Raw genomic sequence first — 20,371 nt, forward strand, 5'->3', positions numbered from 1 at the left:
ATGCCACGGATTGTATGGTCTGATAACGGAAGTGAGTTTGTGGGGAGTGTGATGAAGAATGTGTGTAAGGGCCTTGGAATTACTCAAAAGTTCCATGGCGCCAATCATCCTCAGTCAGCGGGTTTGGTCGAGGGCTATAATGGCACACTCAAACTAAAATTGGCGAAGATTCAGGCCACTACTGGTCTCTCATGGCCTGACGCTTTGCCTCTAGCTCTGTTGTCAACAAGGGCGACTGTACACTCCCGAGTAGGGCTCAGTCCCTACGAAATAGTGTTCGGCCGTCCTGCGAATGTTTGGGGGGTCCCTAGACCAAGTGTGTTTTCAGACCTTGAATATCCAATGTTGATCGATTATCTTCATAATCTGACTGCTAAACTCAGGTTAATTCACCAACAGGTCTTTGAAGCATTGCCGACGCAGACGGAGGGTCCAGGTCACCAGCTCCAGCCCGGAGAGTGGGTGGTGACGAGGAACTTTGGAAGGAAACGCAACCTCGAACCTCGCTTTACTGGACCCTACCAAGTCCTCCTTGCCACGAGAACTGCTGTTCGTTTGGAAGGACGAAAGCACTGGGTGCATGCCACCCACACCAAAAAGGTGCCTATACCTTTATCAGCAGACTCGTGGGTGAGGAAAGGCATTGCTTCATCGGAAACAGAAGTTGCACAGACTATCGTCCCTTTCAGCGACGCTCAACTTGTTGGAGAGCCCTCAGTGCAGCAGAAAGACATTGTTGAACCCTTACCATCGACAAACTCAAGATCTGAACAATTGACTGATCAGCAGAACTCTGTCCCACCATCGGATCAGTTGTTTGACGAACAGACACGTCCCGGGAAAACTCGCTACTCTTTGCGATCTAATACCAAGGACAAATAAATTTTCGTTTCTGTCCCTCGACATCTACGTTACCCTTTTGCCACGATCAGTCTAAACACACGTACAACTGTGATTTTTGTAAATATTGAGTTTTTCCACATGTGTTTTTGCTTCCACAGCTGAGAGACTTTGTGTATATTTGTGAATTAGAATACCTTACATCCAGGTGAGCCGTAGGGCCGCGCGTGTACTTCCTTCTGGTTAGTAGGTCCAGACACTAGGTCAGAGACCGTCAGTTCCTGGGAACTCCTGGGGATTGACTATTGCTACACAGAACGAAGTGCGTCAAGAAACGTTGCGGACGGTTTTAGGGAATGGCGTTTTCAAAGCTGATGGACTTGGAAAAAGCTCAGGCGCAAAGATTCAAACTGCAACAGATTACTCGTACCAAATGCTTTATGTTTCAGGTGTTCCTTCTGTTTCTAATTGTTTCCTCGTTATTGGCGGGTGGGGTGTATTATATGATACAGTACTTTCTACCTTCTGCCATACCTACTCCTACTTCTGAACCTAAAACTACCTCCACTGTGTCCCCTCACTCCTTCCATATCCTACCCCAACACGAACAGGCTAGACGTGCGGAATTCAGAAACAATTCCTTCATTCAGCTCCTTCATCAGCATCAGTTAGTGGTTAATACTACTAATTGTTGGGTGTGTGGGTTAATGCCACATACCACAGATAAGGGAATTCCGTATCTGGTCCTTCCTTATAGTTCCCAGGGTTCAGCTCGAGCATTACAAACAATGTTTCGTAGTGCACTAGATTCCTACCCCAATCGAGAGCCACGTCCTCCGCACTTTGGTCCAGGTCCGTATCACAAGCCTTTGGCTGTAGCGATCGCTGATTTAGATAGGGATATCTATGAGCCCTCGCTCATCCCAGAGGAAGAGGTGCGAGCCTATAGGGATCTGAGTGAGGCTGAGTATAGTGCGCTCGTGGGTGAAAGACAGCTTAAGAGCTCGTCTCCGATATGGATCGTACCCCACCTTGGTAATTTCTGTCTAAAAGGTCGTGGCCAAAGATCGAGAGCATACCTTGGAGAGAGTGCTTGCTCCGAGACGTATGTCTTACCGATGCTCTCTACCCCTGTGTTTCGGACTGCCAAGGGTACGTACTTTGTCTGTCATGATCGTGCGTATACGTGGTTGCCCTCCGACTTTGCGGGCACATGTTATATTGCAAATTTGTTGCCTCCGACGTTTACCGTTGATGCAGACTACCACAAGACTAGAGTTGTGAGGGGCGTGATTAGCGAAGAGGACACTGCCGGTCAAGAGGCAGGAGACTTTTTCAAGGGTTTCTTTCCGTTTTGGGGACCTATGGTCAATAGTAGGAACCTGAGACAGTTGACTCGAGTGGTGGAATCGACCGCTAATATCACTGCCAGTGCCCTTGGTAATATCACCGCAGAACTTCAGGCGGACAGGCTCATGACGTTACAAAACCGTATGGTTTTAGACGTTGTTTTAGCAGATCGAGGTGGAGTATGTAAAGTGATCCATTCGAGCTGCTGTATTTTCATTCCAGATAACGCTCCGACTGTCTATCAAGCCATTTCAAAGTTGCATAAGATCTCCGAGTCCATACACGTGGACGTAGGGGATTGGACGCTACTTGGGTGGTTTTGGGGCCTAATGTCGACTTGGGGTTGGAAGATTCTGATGATCATCGGGGTTGTTGCAGCATTTGTGTTCACGTGTTGCCTTTGTGTGCAGTGTGGTCCTGCCTTATGTGGCCTCTGTGCTACAACGTGTATAAGACAGCCGCCTGTTACCAAAGCAGCTCAGTTGGATAGAATGATGTTGCAGCAGCATCTGGATGGTCTGATGAATATCGAGTATGATTCCGACTAGTGCTTGCCTACATGAGGGCAAAAGGAGCGTCTGAGGTTCCGTGACGATCGTAAGTGGTGTTTTCGACTCGTATGAATATGGTCGAGTCTGGTATCTATGAACCGCAAATGACGAGTTTAGTGGGTGTACGCAGTTTCGCTGTGCTAGCCTAAACCGTTCGTTTGTTTCGTGGGTTTCTCTATCTGTACCCACGGGTTCCATCTTAGATGCGGCATCCATTTTGTCTCTTGCCCTCAAGTAGCCAGCGAACGGACGCTGTCCGCTTCGCGACCCTGGGATTCCTAAGACTCTTGCGGAAGACACGTTTCCTTTGAAAGTGTCTTTATGATGAGGGGGATGACACTGTAAGGCAGATGGCCCCGCTCGAGGCTCATCTTGCCGTGCCGGTCTATTGTCTCAGCCGTGCATCTCATTAGGCACGTCCCTTTGATGCCTGTAGCTCGTGTTTCCCGATACCACCCCTTTTACACCCTTTCCGATCTCCCCACTGTTTCCGTCTTCCTCTGCACCTGTTTTCTGTTCCTTCTTCGATCTGTTTACTGCTAATTGGAATGTACTAATGGTGGGAAGATGTGTTTTACAGTTGGGAACCAACAAATGTTTCCGCACGTATGTTCCGGGCCCTGAATGCATCAAAGCAACCCCTCTTGGAGATTACGATGGGAACCGAGTTGTAAACCTTTGTGTACAATGTTAACCTATGAGAGAAATGTGTATAAAAGGAGCGACCCGCAGTAGCAATTTGAAGCAGTCTCCTCGAACCTACACACGTTGTACTTCTTGTGACTTCTGTGTTCCCTGCAGCAATAAACCTCGAATCTTTGACGCCGAAGGAAGTGTCCCGTGTCTCTGTCATTTGTACACCGGAACAGGTTACCCACGAAGGTTTTAGGTGTTATCCCTGGCACCGCTGGGTCTTAGCATAACCCAGTCCTTCAAGGGTGCCCATTGAAAATAGAATTTAACCCTTAAGACACCCTAGACTCTTTTAAATCTAGGTTCCCACTCAATATCCAAAGAGCTCCCAGGTTACCAAGGTTTAGCCCATCCAGATATACAAGGTATCCAGGTAAGGACCCTATGATGATGCATGCCACTTGGATCCCAGTGGGAGGGATTCCTTTTAAACCCACATGGTGATCCCCTTAGGTTGGGAGGGAGAGATAGACTAAGCACAGTAGAGGTCTCGTTAATTTTAGCAAAGATCTTCCTCAGGGCATGATCTGCACGTGTGTGGGACACCGCATAAAACAGAGAACATGGGGTGGAAATTAAAGCGAGTCCTCAAAGAAAACTAAATGTATTAAAAAAAATTAAAAGCAATTCTAACTGCTGACCGCCCACGTTTATGAAAAAAACTTTTTTATTTTAAACCACAATAAGTGGAGTACTAGGAGTTTCATGGTTGACATACCATTCGAAGATTGCCAAAAGGCTCCACCTTCAAGGAGTTTTGGCAGAGTCCAGGACGTGGGACGCTTCCCTTTGCATCATCTGGTACTGGAAATTTAGTGACTAGGAATACAAAAAAGGCTGTGTATCAGGGAGACTATACAGCTCAACCTATTAACGGTGGTGACACAATATTGATTTAATAGGCATTGACTTAGCAGAAGGTAGGCAGGGCCCGCACTGCCAGTCCTGCACCTACTCCTGCTATATACTCTGCACCCCCTGCATCACCTCTATTATTCAAACTCACGACGTGCGCAAGGGGATTGCTGCTAAGTCAACACATATTACAGTCCCTTTGACAGTTTATGCTTGTGGTCCGGTTTTAAAGATGGAATATGCTACTTACCAGTATGCATCTGTTCTTGGCATAGAGGGCTGCAGAGTGGTACATTATGAATAGATCGCCATCTGGTGTTGGGCTCGGATGATTGCACTTTGTTTTTCTCTTGGAGAGTCTTTTGTATCTTGGTGACTCCTCCCTTAGTTGGTAGTGCGCATGGGCATCGGCTCCATCCTTAGATTGTTTTGCCATAGTAGGGTTAGATGGAGTAGTATAGTAGAATACAGATAAGAGTGCCCATGTAAGTGTATCTAAATAAGATAATGTTGGAACAGACACAGGTTTCCGGGGAGGCTGGGAGGGCATGTACCACTCTGCAGCCCTCTATGCCAAGAACAGATGCATACTGGTAAGTAGCATATTCCGTTCGAGGCATATGGGCTGCAGATGGTACATTATGAATAGACTATACAGCAGTTCTCTCCCTAGCGGTGGTCGCCCGTGTCTGTTGCAACTGTCTGAAACAATGTTTTTAATACTGCTTGTCCCACTCTAGCTTGTTGTGTTGTGTGCACATCTACACAATAGTGCTTTGTGAAGGTGTGCGGTGTAACCCAGGTAGCTGCTCTGCATATGTCATCTAGTGGAATGTTTCCCAAAAATGCCATAGATGCTCCTAGTTTACGTGTAGAGTGAGCTCTAGGAGGAACAGTTAATGTTCTCTTTGCCTTTAAGTAGCATATTTGAATGCATTTTACAATCCATCTGGCAATGCCCGCTTTGGAGATGGGATTGCCTTTATGTGTAGGAGAAAACGCAACAAATAGCTGTTTTGTCTTTCTGAAAGTTTGTGTTCTTTCTATATAGTACAATATGGCCCTTTTAACGTCCAGTGTATGTAGGGCTCTTTCAACTACTGTTTGTGGTTTTGGAAAGAAAACCGGTAATTCCACTGACTGATTGATGTGGAATGCTGAAATAACCTTCGGTAAAAACTTTGGGTTTGTTCTAAGAACCACTTTATTTTGGTGTAGCTGCATAAATGGTTCTTGAATCGTAAAAGCCTGCAGCTCACTTACTCTTCTAAGTGACGTGATAGCTATGAGGAAGGCCACCTTCCATGTGAGGAATTGTATTTCACACCTATGCATCGGTTCAAAGGGTGGCCCCATTAGTCTGGTAAGCACTATGTTGAGATTCCAGGCTGGGGAAGGTGGTCTTCTTGGTGGAATGACTCTTTTGAGTCCTTCCATGAAAGCTTTAATTGCTGGTACTTTAAACAGTGACAGATGTTGCCTGTTTTGTAGGTATGCCGCTATGGCTGCGAGATGAACTCTGATAGAGGTATATGCTAGATTACATTGCTGTAGGTGTAATAGATAGCAAATGATTTGTTTAGTGGATGCGTCCAGAGGGTTGATGTGCTTACTGTTACAGTGTATAGCAAACCTCTTCCATTTTGCTGCATAGCATGCTCTGGTGGTAGGACGTCTTGCTTGTTTAATGATTTCCATGCATTCTGGTGGTAAATCTAAATACCCAAACTCTATGACCTCAGGAGCCAGATCGCTAGGTTCAGTTGTTTGGGATCTGGGTGCATTATTTCTCCATGGTTCTATGTAAGATGCATGGGTAATAACCTTAGCTTTTGATGTGGTACTTGTGAGAGTTGTAGCAGCGTGGTGAACCACGGCTGTCTTGCCCACGTGGGTGCCACTAGTATCATTGTCATTGAGTGTTGCTGTAGTTTCCGAACCAGTAATGGAATTAGTGGTAGAGGAGGGAACGCGTAAGCAAATTTGTTGGACCAATTTATCCACAGTGCATTGCCCTGGGACCTTTGGTGTGGGTACCTGGATGCGAATTCTTTGCATTTTGCGTTCTGATGATTGGCAAACAGATCTATCTCTGGTTGCCCCCATTTTTGGAAGAATGGCTGTAGTATTTGGTCGTGCAGCTCCCATTCGTGTACTTGTTCTGACTGTCTGCTTAGGATGTCTGCTATTTGATTTTGAACTCCTGGTAGGTGTTCCGCTAACAGGTAGATCTTTTGAGGAATGGCCCATCTCCATATGTCCTGTGCTAGTCTGGACAGTTGGAGAGAGTGTGTCCCCCCCTGTTTTTGAATATAATACATTGCAGTCATGTTGTCTGTTCTGATCAGGACTGCTTTTCCTGCTATTTGTATTAGGAAAGCCTTTAGTGCTAGAAATATTGCTAATAGTTCTAGGTGGTTGATGTGCAGTTTCTTTTGCTGCACACTCCACTTCCCCTGTACTGTGTATCTGTCCATATGCGCTCCCCATCCGGAGAGCGATGCGTCCGCTGTTATTGTCACTTGTGGAATTGGCTCTAGGAACGACCGTCCCTTGGAAATGTTTTCTGTGTTCCACCACTTCAGAGAGCGATGCGTCCGGTCGTTTACCAACACCAGATCTGTAATCTGACCTTGAGCCTGATTCCACTGTGTCGCTAGACACTCTTGTAGTGGGCGCATTTGTAGTCTGGCATGTGGTATTAGCTGTATGCAGGAGGACATCATGCCTAATAGTTGCATAAACACTCGTGCTGGTAGTAAGTGTTGTGGTTGAAATCTTTGTATTAACCCGACCATTGTCTGTACTCTGATTGGGTTGGGGTATGCTATTGCCTTCTCTGTGTCTACTGTAGCCCCCAGGTATTGCTGAATCTGGTTTGGTTGCAGGTGTGATTTTTTGTAGTTCACCGTGAACCCTAGGTGGTGCAGCAATTGGATTGTCTTCTGTGTGTTGTGAAGACATTCTTCCTTTGACTTGGCCTTTATTAGCCAATCGTCCAAGTATGGGAAGACATGTATTTGTTGTCTTCTTAGGTGTGCTGCCACCACAGCTAGACATTTTGTGAAAACTCTTGGTGCTGTTGTGACACCGAACGGAAGGACTTTGAACTGATAGTGTTGTCCTTCTAACACAAACCTTAGGTATTTCCTGTGGGCTCTGTGAATTGGGATATGAAAGTAAGCGTCTTTTAGATCCAGTGTAGAAAGAAAGTCCCCTTTCTTCAGTAAAGGGAGTACTTGTTGGAGCGTGACCATGTGGAAGTGCTCCGAATTTATGTACGCATTGAGAGGTCTTAGGTCTAATATCGGTCTTAGGGACCCGTCCTTTTTGGGGATCAGGAAGTATAGAGAGTATACTCCCGTTCCTTGTTGATCCTTTGGGACCTTCTCTATTGCATGCTTTTGTAGAAGTGCTAGAACTTCTTCTCTTAACAATGTTAGATGATCTTGACTCATTGGACGCTGTTTGGGGGGGATGTTTGGCGGGGTAGCTGTGAGTTCTAGGCAATAACCATGTTGGATAATTTGTCTCACCCACTTGTCTGACGTGATGTTTTCCCAGACAGGTAGGAACTGTGATAGACGTCCCCCGACCGGTGTTATATGGTCTGGGGGGAGTTCTATGAAGTCACTGTTTTGGTGTTGAGGCGTTGCGGTTGTTATTATTTCCGCGGCCTCTACCCTTATTGTTGTTACCTCTGTAACTCCCTCTTGAATTACCTCTGGGTGATGTTGGTGTGAAAGATGTGGTTTGCTGATTTGTTCCTGTGTTCTTTGAGCCCCCTCAATAGGTGGATCTACGAAAGGAACCTCTGTGTGTTGGCTGTTGCAATGCTCCCATTGACTTAGCCGTTTCCGTATCTTTCTTCATTTTTTCTAATGTCTCGTCTGTGCTTGAACCAAACAATGTTTTTTGATCAAATGGTTTGTTGAGTAAGGCCGTTTGTACTTCTTGTTTGAATCCTGAGATTCTAAGCCATGCATGCCTTCTTAGCATGACACTCGTGTTAATAGACCTTGCTGCAGTGTCTGCTGCGTCTAATGCACACTTAATGGAAGTATTGGTTATTATTTTACCTTCCTGTATTAATTGATCTGCCTTTTTCTGGTGTTCTTTTGGGAGATGTATGAGAAGTTTCTCTAATTCATCGTAATGTGCCCTGTCATATCGTGCGAGTAGTGCCTGTGTATTTGCTATACGCCAGCTATTCGCTGCCTGTGATGCTACTCTTTTGCCTGATGCATCTATCAGCTTTGATTCTTTATCTGGTGGAGGTGCCTCTCCTGTAGATAGTGAGTTTGCTCTTTTACGAGCGTTTGAGACCACCAGCGAGTCTAGAGGTACATGTCCTTTAATAAAAATTGGGTCCTTTGGAGCCGCTTTGTATTTTTTATCAATTCTTGGGTTTAACACCCTGGCTCTCACTGGGTTTTCGAATATTTCCTCTGTGTGAGTAAGAAGACCCTTTAACATAGGCAGAGTACCTGATGTTCTCTGTGCATTAGGTAGAGTCTCTAACAAGAAATCTTCTATTTGAGGTTCTGTGTGCATGTCTAACTTGTGATATTTTGCTGCCCTATTAATTAGCTGCACAAAGCCTGTGTTATCATCAGGTGGTGAAGGCTTTGAGGGATATAGTTCTGGGTCATTGTCCTCATCTGACCCTACATCATAATTTTCCCATGGGTCCTCCTCATCTGGGATGGTTTCATCATCCCCCTGAGGTTCTCCCTCCCCTAGATCACTGTCTACATCTGACTGAGGTGTAGCTGGTCTTGGTGTGGAAGGTGTAGGAATATTTGGCCTATTGTGAGGAATAGGAGAAGAGGGTGTGACCCTAGGACGAGGAGAAGCAGGAGGAGTTATATTAGTCCCCATTGTTCTCTTCTTTGGAGGAAGAGGTTTATCTTCTGATTGTTCACTCTTTCTCTTCTTTGTGACCACTTTCCCAGTTTGTGGATCAATAAACAAGATCTTTTGTTTTGGATCTGTCTGTTGCTCCTGCATCGGTACCGAAGGTGCTGGTTCCGAGAGGTGCTTTTGTTTTCGATCGTCAGATCTTGTTGTTTTCGGCACCGAATGTTTGCTCGATTCCGACTTTCTTGGTATCGAGTGTCTTTTGGGCGATAAGGAATATTTATGTTTCGACATGGAGTGTTTCGGTACCGAGCTCTCCTTTGCATGTAGCCTCGGTGTCGAAGTCGATGTCGCCCTTTTGTCGGATCCGACATGGTGGGAGTCCGAGTGTTTCGGTTTCACTTTCGGTTTCGTTGCCGGGCCCGAGGGCGGGGCGTCGGAAACTTTTTTCAGCGGTTTGACCGGGCCCGAGGGCGGGGTCGTTACCGCACGGGGTCGGTTTTTCGGTAAGGGGACGTCGTCACTCACGGTTTGTTGATCGATGAGTTCCTCAGTCTCCGACTGGTCCCCTTCCGACCCCGACTGTTCTTCTTCTTCTTCCTCGATTTCGATTTGGTCGTCTCCGAACAACTCCGGGATCGCTTCCGCCTGCATTCTGGAAACCTCGTGTCTTCGAGCTCGACGATTTCTAATCGTTAGCTTGGAGGAGAATGCTGCGCAGGCTTCGCAGTCCCTGGATTCGTGTTCCGGCGACAGACAGAGGTTGCACACCTCGTGTAGGTCCTTGTGTGGGAACTTAGCACCACACTTTGGACATTTTTTGAATGGAGTCCTTTCCATGGACTCCGGGCTTGACTGCGCCGAGAAAGGTCTCCTGTTCTTCGACGTAGATCCAAGTTTTTCTCTTTGATTTTTAATTTGCAACGCGTCGGAATGGAGATGAACGCGTTCGATAACAATACCGTCGATTTGGAAAGGTAATACGCGCCGATAAATCACTTTCTTTCGAAGTTGATCTGGAGCGTCTCGATCCTCATCCGAACCCGATGGCGGAAAAAAACAATCTAAGGATGGAGCCGATGCCCATGCGCACTACCAACTAAGGGAGGAGTCACCAAGATACAAAAGACTCTCCAAGAGAAAAACAAAGTGCAATCATCCGAGCCCAACACCAGATGGCGATCTATTCATAATGTACCATCTGCTGCCCATATGCCTCGAACGTGCTGTTATCCCTAATTGAGTGCACCTCTTGTCAGGCTCCATAGAATTCAAATGCAGTTTATTCTCTAGGACGAGGTACGTCATACATTAAGCGCTGTTATGACTAGGAAGTCATGTCAGAAATCAGAGAAGGATTGTAGTTCTTCCTGTCCTGGCAAGGAAACTAGAAAAGCAGGTATGCCTACTGAATCAATATGGCGGCACCACCATTAATAAGTTGAACTGTGCAGGCTCCCTGATGAACAGCCTTTTTGTATCCCTAGTCACTGCTCCAAGATCCACTCACCACTACTAGCTGCTTACTCCGCTCCTTGCGGTCATACTGCACAGTTCCTTTGCCCTGCTGCTGCCGGCGCTGCTGCCTTTGAGCAATGGTAGGGCCAGTAATTGAGGTGTCCTCCTCCAGTGGCCCTACTCTGTTCAACGCCTACATGACTCCACCCGCCAGCATCATCTGCTCCCACGCCATCAACATCCTATGCTGACAACACCCAGCTAATACTTCCAGTATCCATGGTCGTAATCCCATGGTTGGACGACACCAGAATTTAACCTTGTCTAGTGTTGGTAGCTTTGTGTAATGTAAAGAAAACATGGCTCACATATTTTTTATACAAACCGATGTAGCAGGTTTCACTTTCTCCAAAAAACAAATAACTTTACATCAAGCAAAGCAACCTTGTTTAGCAGCAAACAATCTCCGAACTCTTCGTAGGACAACCGTTTCTAAATTGGCCACACAAGGTAGAGAAAAGAAATGTGCAGAATTACCTCTTTCATTCTGAGCTGTTCACAGTTGTGCAAAAAGGTCCCAAAGAGGCAGCTGTAAAGATGATCCAACGTGGTGATCAGGAACAGTTCATTAAACTCGAATGCTGCTGGAAACTAAACGAAAAACCTTTATGTCAGCAGGCTCAATGAAGGTAAATACAGATATTACAGATTTAAGAAGGGCGTTACCTTCCAATACTGCCAGCATTTGTGTTCTAAGCAAAGCAAGGGTGTCAAAAGCATGCTACACATATGTTTACATTTATTAAGTACGCACACACATTACCGTACGTATTTTAGGAAATAAACTGTGCTGATAGATACTGTGACTGAATACTTTACTAATAGTGCTAAAGAGTAACATAACGATTACTGATCATCTGCTAGGACACTCTAATAAAAAAATAAAATACCTTTAGTGTTACACAAAAAGCATGCCAAGGAGTAAGGGAACACAGGATTTTATGAGCAGGCTTGCATGGTTTTTTGTATGACATAGGTTTATTTAGCCATTCAATTAATGTACAGTGCAAACGTCACCATAGTATATCGTGTAACTATGAGACGTCTGTCATTAGGTTGGTTGATAGCTTTATTTCGATATGCAGATATCATAAAAGCATTACAAAAGTATATACAACAGCACATCGTAAAAAGAACTGTTACAAGTTAAAAAAGAGGTGAGATAAAAGAGTTCTATTTGTACATCAAATAAATTAATTTAAAAAGGAATTAAATTGAAATAGACAGTCTTTTTGAGCGGATCAACCATGCCCATTTAAAAAATTTAGAAACGCCACAGACTATGGGGGAGGAAGTGTCAGTTAGTAAAATCCGTAAGGCCACCGATTGCTGGCGAGTTCCCAATTGTCTACAAAGAGGTTTGAGCTAGCGTCTTCTTGGGCGGGAGTAGTCGGGGCACTCAAAAAAGAAATGTGCCTCAGTTTCAGGCCTAGTTGAACAAAGGGCACAATGTGGTGATACCTGCGCAGGCGTATTCCATCTTGAGAGCAGGTCTCCTAAGGGTAAGGTACATACTCTAAATTTGATGTAAAGTGCCCAATCAGCAGGTATTGTAATCAAGTCCAGGTAAGGCTCAAAGGCAACGACGTCTTTGATTTTCAAATAAGCTGCAGTGGAATTGCAGTGACGTGGATTGCTGATGAGCTGGGCAGAGACCCACTCCCAATATAGTTTTTTAGGGTTGCCTTCGGCGGGGCACATTTTGTAGTCCAGCAAGACCCCAAACCCAAGTCCTCCAAAAGGTTTTTGATGTCCCTTAGCCACTTGATCTTATGCCAGCCGCCCATTCCCATCACCTCTGACAGCCCATCCGCATAGGTTTTCAGTTCGGGGACCCTCCACAGACGGGCCCATAAAAGGAGTGGCCGGAGGCGAGCCTGGTCCTTAATTGATTTGCATCCCGCATCCAAAAGCACTGGGACTGTTGGGGTGCTCAGAGGAATAGCCAGAAGGTCCTTCAGAAATGTATTCTCTGCCTTGGATAGAGCCTCCGAGTTACCAAGGCCCCATAACTCAGCCCCGTAAAGTGATGCCGTGACTGCTCTGGCTTTGTAGATGTCAATTACTGGAGCTACACATTGCTTAGATGAGTTGCGATACTCCCTTAACAATGCTCCCCCTACCCTTTTGTGGCTAAGGGTCATTTTATTAATATGGGGTGTCCAACTCATGGCATCGCTCATGCGAATCCCCAAATAATCAAATTCGGAGACTCTCTCAAGGGGAACAGAATTCAGGACAGGTGGACGACCAAGTTTACGTGGAGGGTGCATGATCAAATATTTCGTTTTATTCACATTGATGACCAGCCCTCTTTTTGAGCAAAAACCTGGAATCGGTTCAGAAGCTTTTGAAGGCCCTGGGGAGTCTTTGAAATGAGGAGGGTGTCCCGGCAAACAACAGTGTTGGAATCCGCACGCCCCCCAGGGAAGGTGCATCTGCTGGTTCGTCAAGCAGGTGCTCCACCACACCATTCACATACAGGGAAAATAGTGTGGGAGCTAATACACATCCCTGTTGGACGGCCCTGTTGACCGGGATCCTATCGGTCTTTTCCCCATTCTGGCCCCATCGCACCTGTGCATAGCTGTCATTATGTAATTTAATGAGGAGCAACAGAATGTAAGGGGGCAGCCCGAGACCCTGCAGGACCCTCCAAAGTTCCTCCCTAGGAACCAGGTCAAAGGCAGTCTTTAAGTCTATAAATGCCAAGTAGAGACTGCCTTTGCCCAGCTCCACCACCTTCCAATATAGAAGCATCAGTCTGAACACTTGCTCAATAGTTCCCGTACCGGAACGAAAACCTGCCTGGAGGTCAGACAATATGTGGTTTTCATCCACCCAATGAAGAATCCTCCCCAGGATCGCCTTTCCCGCCACCTTCTGGGTTGAGTCTATGAGGCTTATCGGCCTGTAGTTCCCCGGTTGGTCCCGACAGCCATTTTTAAAAATTGGAACAACCTCTGCCCCTTTCCAAGACTCTGGGACAGGACCTCCCTCTAGGATGGCGTTCAGGAGAGCAGAAACCAGTATGCCCCAGTCACTCGGATAGGCTCGAAGTAAGTCCCCTGGAAGCCCATCAGGGCCAGCTGCTTTCAGGGGTACCAAAGATTTAATAATGTTCGTAACCTCCCTTGCAGTAAAGGGGTCGGTGGCTCTATCCAGTAGGAGTGGGGGAAGGGGAAATGGCTCGTTGAGTGGCCCTTCTACTGCTGAGTATAGGGCCTTGAAGTGGTTAAACCACGACTGGGCTGGGATGGTACAAGTCCTCAGGGTGTCATCAGGACGATTCCTGCAGCCCACCAAGTTGCAGAATCCCTTAGCGTCCCTCCCTCGACTAGCGGCCAAAAGATCCTGCCAAAAGTTATCCTCCCACTCTTTTTTTGCCATTTTCATGCAGTGTGAGTATAACTTCCTGGCCTCCCTAGTCCTTGTTTGGGACTTAGATTTCACAGCTTCGATAAGCAATGTCTTGGATTCCCTACACTTGCGGTTGAACCAACCCTGTCTTTTCCCTGGGCGTGTCTTAGCCCCATTGTGTCTAGTTGGGACAATAAACAGATTGCTTATGGCCAGGGTTAGATCGCGGAACCGGTCAAGCACCTCCGCCGGCCCACCCTCAGGAGAATCCAGATTTTCTAGGGCTGTGGCTAGGAGCTGCGTTATGATGGTCACCTTCTCAGCCGAGAGCGTGAGCTTAGCCCACTTTAGCCGACTGCCACAGTTCGAGACAACTGTTTCACCGGGAACAGTGGTGCGTGGAGGCGGACCCCCTATGCCCTCCAGCCACCAGGGAGTCAAGGAAAGGGAGAGCAGATTATGATCGCTCTCAACGGACAATATAATCTCAATATCCCTCACCGCGCTCCATAAGTGGACGTCAAGCAGAATGTAATCAATTCTTGACGTGTGGTTTGGCCTATTAAACGTATGGGCTCCCGCTTTGTCAGATCTTGTCCTACCGTTAAGGGCACGCAGGTCAAACTCCATAGTGAGAGAATTATTCTGGAGAGCCACTTCCGTCCATCTCTTGATTGGGCTTAGCTCTAGAGCTGGTATCCCCTTCCTTTGATCTTCCTCCTCCTGGTCTAGGGTGACTTCCGAGCCAAGGGGCTCGAACGTGCAGTTAAAGTCGCCCGCGACCAGGGTACATGATTTATAAGGGGACAACCTAAGCAATCTCTCTAAAAGAGCTATAGTGGCCGATTGTCTGCCTCCCTTTGTGCCTCGGGCATAAATATTGTAGATGCTTAGAATAACACGACCCCTGGAATTTTTTAAAGTAATGTTGAGGAGATCCGGGCAGTTAGTTTGGTGCTCCTCTACCTTGCAATTAAGGGAAGAGGCTACCCAAATAAGGAGGCCTCCCGAGGGACGTTCCCTACCTGATTCTGGGTAGACGGCAGGTATAGAGTGGGATGAATAACCCGCCTTGTGTGTGGGCTCCCTACTCCATGTCTCCTGGAACACACAGATGGAATACTCTTCCTCAAGGGCATTCCAGTCAGGCAAAGCCAACTTCCTATCTAGTCCAGCCATGTTCCAACTGAAAACCCTGATAGGTGGGTCCGTCACAGCTGCAGCGTTACTGGACGCGACGGTGTCAACCGTATCTGCCTCGACCAAAATAGGAGGGCCATTATCAACTTCAATCGTGTCCCGCCCCACACCTGGTTCCCGTCTAACCATTGGGGCTACCTGCTTCCCTGTAGGGGTAAGTGGGCTAGTCAGCGTTAGGGACAGGTGGAGAGCCCCACCAGATATAAAATCCCCCCGAACCTCCCCGAGGGAATCAACAAGTCAGTACCCCATAGGACCCCATCTTGACCTTGGCCATACTGCATGCGGCTGGAACTGGGGTATCACAGGATACCATTGGCTACCAGTGATGTTTTGGCAGGTATTCATAGAGGATGGGCCAAGGTATTTCATAACTGGCCGCGGGTAGAAGTATGTTAAATCCACCACGTCAATGCCTGGTCCACCTGCAACCTGATCGGAGTTGCAGATTGCGTGGGCAACTCTCGTGTCTTGAAAGTTGACTACCACACAATCGCCTTCGAATGGTTTCTTTCCCTGTCCTATCCATCCTACCCTACGCACTCCAAGAATTAACCCGTCCACACCCCTAGGTAGGGGTTTGTTGGCTTTTAGCCAATGCATAGTTTTATTCTTTAGTGCCTGGTGTGTTTCCAACTGGGCATCCTTCAGAATGGGAACATTAATGAGGACAGCTACGTATGGGTGGCACTCTGGGGGGGAGATTAACTGGCAGACATTTTGGAACCACCTTCTGCGGTATAACCGCTGGAGAAGGAGCTCCAAAATGGCTCGTAGCTGCTTTTGCCTTTGCAGCTGAGGCAGCTCCCCTGACGTCAACAGTTGGCTGAGCCGGTCGTTTTGGCTTGGGTTGGGCCCCTCCCACTTGCAACTTCTTTTGGTCTGGTTTAGTCTTTGCATTTCTCGGTAACTGGGGGTACTAGCGTGGACCTGGGCAGTATGAGTAATAGTTCCCTGTTTAACGGTAGCATTGATCACAGAGACAGTTGTCAAGTCCTTTCCTACTGCTGTAGTGGTTGCAGACGTTGACGGGAGTGTTGCCTGAGTTGGGCCCCCTATGGCCCCCTATAGCCCCCTTTCCGTCATTCCCACCCATATCGTCCTCCCTAGTTTTAGACTGGAGTTTGATAAGGGTTTTGAGGGAACAAAAGTTATATAGGGTAGTCTGTTCAAACCTATCTAGACTTTCCCCCAGACCCTTAACTTGATCAGTAAGCGGGACCAGTAGGGACTTAACCAGATTCTCAATAAGCTTTAAGGAAGGCAATTCATACTGCTGGTAGGGCAGGGGTGATAAGGTGTGCCTGTTCTGCTTCAGCCGCAGCTACCAGGGGAGCATTTCCTCCTATTGGATCCGGGGTCAGTGTAGCAGAACCACAGCTGTTTATTGGGCCGGGGCCTCTTGGGACATGCTTCCTCGGGCGCTTGTGGAGTGTTGTAAAGCTACCCTTCCCAGTACTAGCAACCCTTTTCCTTTTAATGCGAACCAAGGAGTCATGTGCCAAGCACGACAGGTTCGAGGCCGAGGGAGGGTCTTGAAGGGGTAGTTGGCAGTCCTGGCCGATGGAAAGGCTCGGAGGTGCAACAGAACGTAGTCACGAGACTGCTGGACTAGAGCCAAGGGGCAAGGATTGTTCTTCCAAACTTTCCAACCTATCAATGCTTGCCCCTATTGCTGCAATCCGTGGCTGCTCGGACTCGGTCCTAGGAGGAGGGGAGGTAGGATGGGTGAAGGTTGGGGTCAGGGCCTGTGCCACTGCTCCCAACGAGGAGCGTCTAGCCGGAAAAGATTCTTGTGAGAGGCGGCGCTCCGTCAGCGCAAACTCCTTTTCGATAACGGCAGCTACTCTTGTGATGAATTTGTCCATCGTACCTATCATGGTGCTCCCCGCAGCGCCCTCTCCCCCACCCCTCAAAGCTTTCCCAGAGCGGGTAGACATTTAGGCGGCTAAACCCCCAAGGAAACAACTAACTTTAGCGCAGGAGACAGTAGATGACAGGGGGGTGGCCCAGCCTCTGACAGCCCCTGACTGCCACAGACTGCCCGCCCTTTGCCCGGGCTTCGCTCGGCGTCCCGCTCGCGTCCCGCTGAGCGCCAGACGAGCTGATAAATGGTAGACGTTGCAGGCGGGGGGCGTGTGTCACTGGGGGCGCGGCCGTGCACACCTGAGCAGCGCAGGGACTCCTGGTCTTCAGAGTCCCTGCTTGCACACGCCCTCTGCTGTTTGTCCAATCCTCCTTACAGCGATTATGCCCTCCCAAGCTGCCTTCGCCCCTCGCTGCTGACCGCGAAGCGGGTGCGGCGAGCAGTTGCGGAAAGCGGCGGTATATCCAAAGGATAGAGGGCAGGCAGGGCAGCTCCGTGGGTCCTTCGACAACTCCCAGGTACGGATCAGCGTTTGGGCGTCCCCTGTCATTAGGATAGTGACATGGACTGAGGTAGACAAGCATCTAACTCTGGTGTAACCTGGCCAGATCCACCTACTTTGATTTTTAAAAGACTTGCCACGTTAGGCTGAGTCAGAATTTGGGTCACTCCAGTGGTGTCTACACGTAGCTTTGCAGAGTAAAGAGTTACCATCGGACTCTCGAGAATAACTTATTCTACGCCACTGGCACTCCTCAATTTCCTAGTTTGCAAGCACTGCATATCCCCGGTAAAGGATGAATTCTGCTGTCACAGAGGGCTAGCAGTACCTCACAGCTGCTCCCACAGTCAAGTCCTCCCCTGGTCATTATTGGCCATTCTGTGGGCTGCAAGCTAGAGGCTGCTTTCAGAGCTGGATGAACTGCCATGATCCAACCATGAAAGACCCCTCCCCCCACTGGTGTCTGCCTCTTGCTTTAGGGTGGTTGAAATATTTTATCTAGATCGAATTTGCAGCTCACCCACTAATCTCCAGTGGGTTTCCTTTTTTTCTTGTTGACTGCATGGTAAAGTTTTTGTACTGCACTATTAGAGAACACAGGCCACACACCCTATTGAGGGTAGGCACTTTGAAAATTACAGTCCAGCAATCAGATGCAGCCATCAGAGGGCGGTTGTCACTTGCAGCAGCTTGGTCAGCCCGAAGACTTTTAGAGAGCTCATGATTATTAGTATCCCACCCGCACATCCATCTCACACATCCCACTCTCTATCTGACATGACGTCAGCGAGTCCGCACCAATAGGTACCACGAGGCTCTTACAACCCAATGGATGAAGGAATTGGTCCGAGCAACCGCAGTAATGTTTATATTGAGAGAACTAATCTATGGTGCAGAACCATCACACACCACCATCAGCACTTTGGAGGTTTGGGAGAGACAAATTCAAAGACACGATGAGTGCTTTCATGAGACCTGGCTCTCCAGGTCTTCCCAAGTCACTGCGAGAATCATGGTTTTTCAAAGCTGGTTTTCATGGTATGGTGCAGCGTGTTACACTACCTCCTAGCCCAAGCATACTCTGGCACGGAGGCGAGACGCCAAGAGTCTCAATAGAGGTATGCAGTTGGGTGGCCATTTGACTTGCATATTTTACAAACAATATCAATTAAGTACAAATATTTTACAATTTATCATTGTCAGTTGATCACAAAGTAGGTCAATAATTAACGTCAAATATGCAACTTCATCACATGGAGCATTTGCTACAAAACCACATATGAACTAAAGAAGAGTTCTGGTTTTCTACCATACACAAGGGATCCATGTCATGTATTAACACACAGATTTATATACACACAGATGGTATCCCTAAACACCAAAACTCACTGAAACTGGGCAGTTATGGTTATTTGAAAGACCCTCTTCCTAACGCACAACACAAAATATTACATATTTATTTCTATTGAAGTGTGACCGTGGATTTCAGCTTCAAGGAGCCGCAAAAATCATTTTTCTGTAACATCCACGGTTATCTTGAGAAGTTGGCGAAACTAACATGGATGGGCGTGAACATAAATTAGGAGAGACACTGGTGGCCAATCAGAATCAGGCAGGCAAATGGAGAAATTATGCAAGCCTGCAGACTGCGAATCACAACAAACAAAAATTTCAGATTTTTTAAATCTGGTTCTGATGAGTGATCCGGTCATCATACAGCTATGCATAAAATAAATCTGTATTTGGATCTAAATGTGCATGCTCTGGGATGTTCTGGTAAGTAGCATCCTATGGGTTTACTGACAGTAGCGCATTATCGGAATCCAGAGGCAATAGGGAAATGTTTTACACCATCCAAGCCAGTCCTATAAAAAGATCTGGCTGCTCTAATCCCTTCACCCCATGAGATACACCACTTCTGTGTCGCACGCACCTCATCAACACAGATTTAGCTCACAAGAGGAGTGGGGGGAGGGGGTCTTTATGTTGCAGATTCACCAGGAATTGCTACAAAAGTTAAACACAGTCCTTCAAGTGCCACAGGTCAATGCACCTTCCTGAACATAGATCAGTCAGTCGCTATGTGTTAGAAATGGGGGTCTCTACTTTGTCCAAGTAGAGACCCTTCTTCCTAGTCAGGGTAAGAGGGATACACACCAAAAATAACCCCTGCTCACCCCCTTGGTAGCTTGGCACGAGCAGACAGGCTTATCTCAGAGGTAGCGTGTAAAGCATTTGTGCACACATACAGTAATACAGTGAAAACAGTAAAACTGGACACCAGACCAGTTTAGAAAAGCAAGTAATCTTTATCTACACCAAACAAGACCATAACAACAGAAATCCACAATACAGTAATCAAAATATGACTTTTAAAAGCTAGAAACAGTTATGTTCAAAACAAATTGCAGACACTATACTTTCCACACAAAGTACATTGGATGTGTCAAAATTAAAAGCAAGAAAAGCGGCAGGGAAGGTGATGCATTGGTTCCTTATGCGCAGGGAAGGTGATGCATTAGTCCCTTACTCCGGGGGAGGTGATGCGTCGGTTCTATACTGCCACGCAGTGGAGGTGATGCGTCAGTTCCTTACTAAAGGAGAGGTGAGGCGGCAATTTCTTACTGTGTGGAGAGGTGATGCATCGGTTTCTTACTGCAGCCCCAGCATCCTTGTGGGCTTGGCGTCCCGGTGCGATGCGTGAGGATCGGGGATGAGTTGGTTCTCGATGCGGCAGCGGCAAAGGCTCTTGCGATTTCTTCAGCCACGGTCCCA

At 47.3% G+C, this 20,371-nt stretch overlaps 1 protein-coding gene across 12 annotated transcripts in view; it reads right to left on the minus strand.

Annotated features, from left to right (window-relative positions):
* The window catches only part of MTMR1 (myotubularin related protein 1), a 449,026-nt gene that overhangs the window by 56,727 nt on the left and 371,928 nt on the right, over window positions 1-20,371 (minus strand). For all 12 annotated transcript variants that reach the window (XM_086918594.1, XM_086918596.1, XM_086918593.1 and 9 more), the window contains one exon: window positions 11,145-11,258. In XM_086918594.1, the coding sequence (XP_086774720.1) occupies window positions 11,145-11,258 (114 nt within the window). The remainder of the gene's footprint in view (window positions 1-11,144; window positions 11,259-20,371) is intronic.

The sequence above is a fragment of the Lissotriton vulgaris genome, chromosome 4_1, assembly GCF_964263255.1.
Source record: "Lissotriton vulgaris chromosome 4_1, aLisVul1.2, whole genome shotgun sequence".
Taxonomy (NCBI): Eukaryota; Metazoa; Chordata; class Amphibia; order Caudata; family Salamandridae; genus Lissotriton; species Lissotriton vulgaris.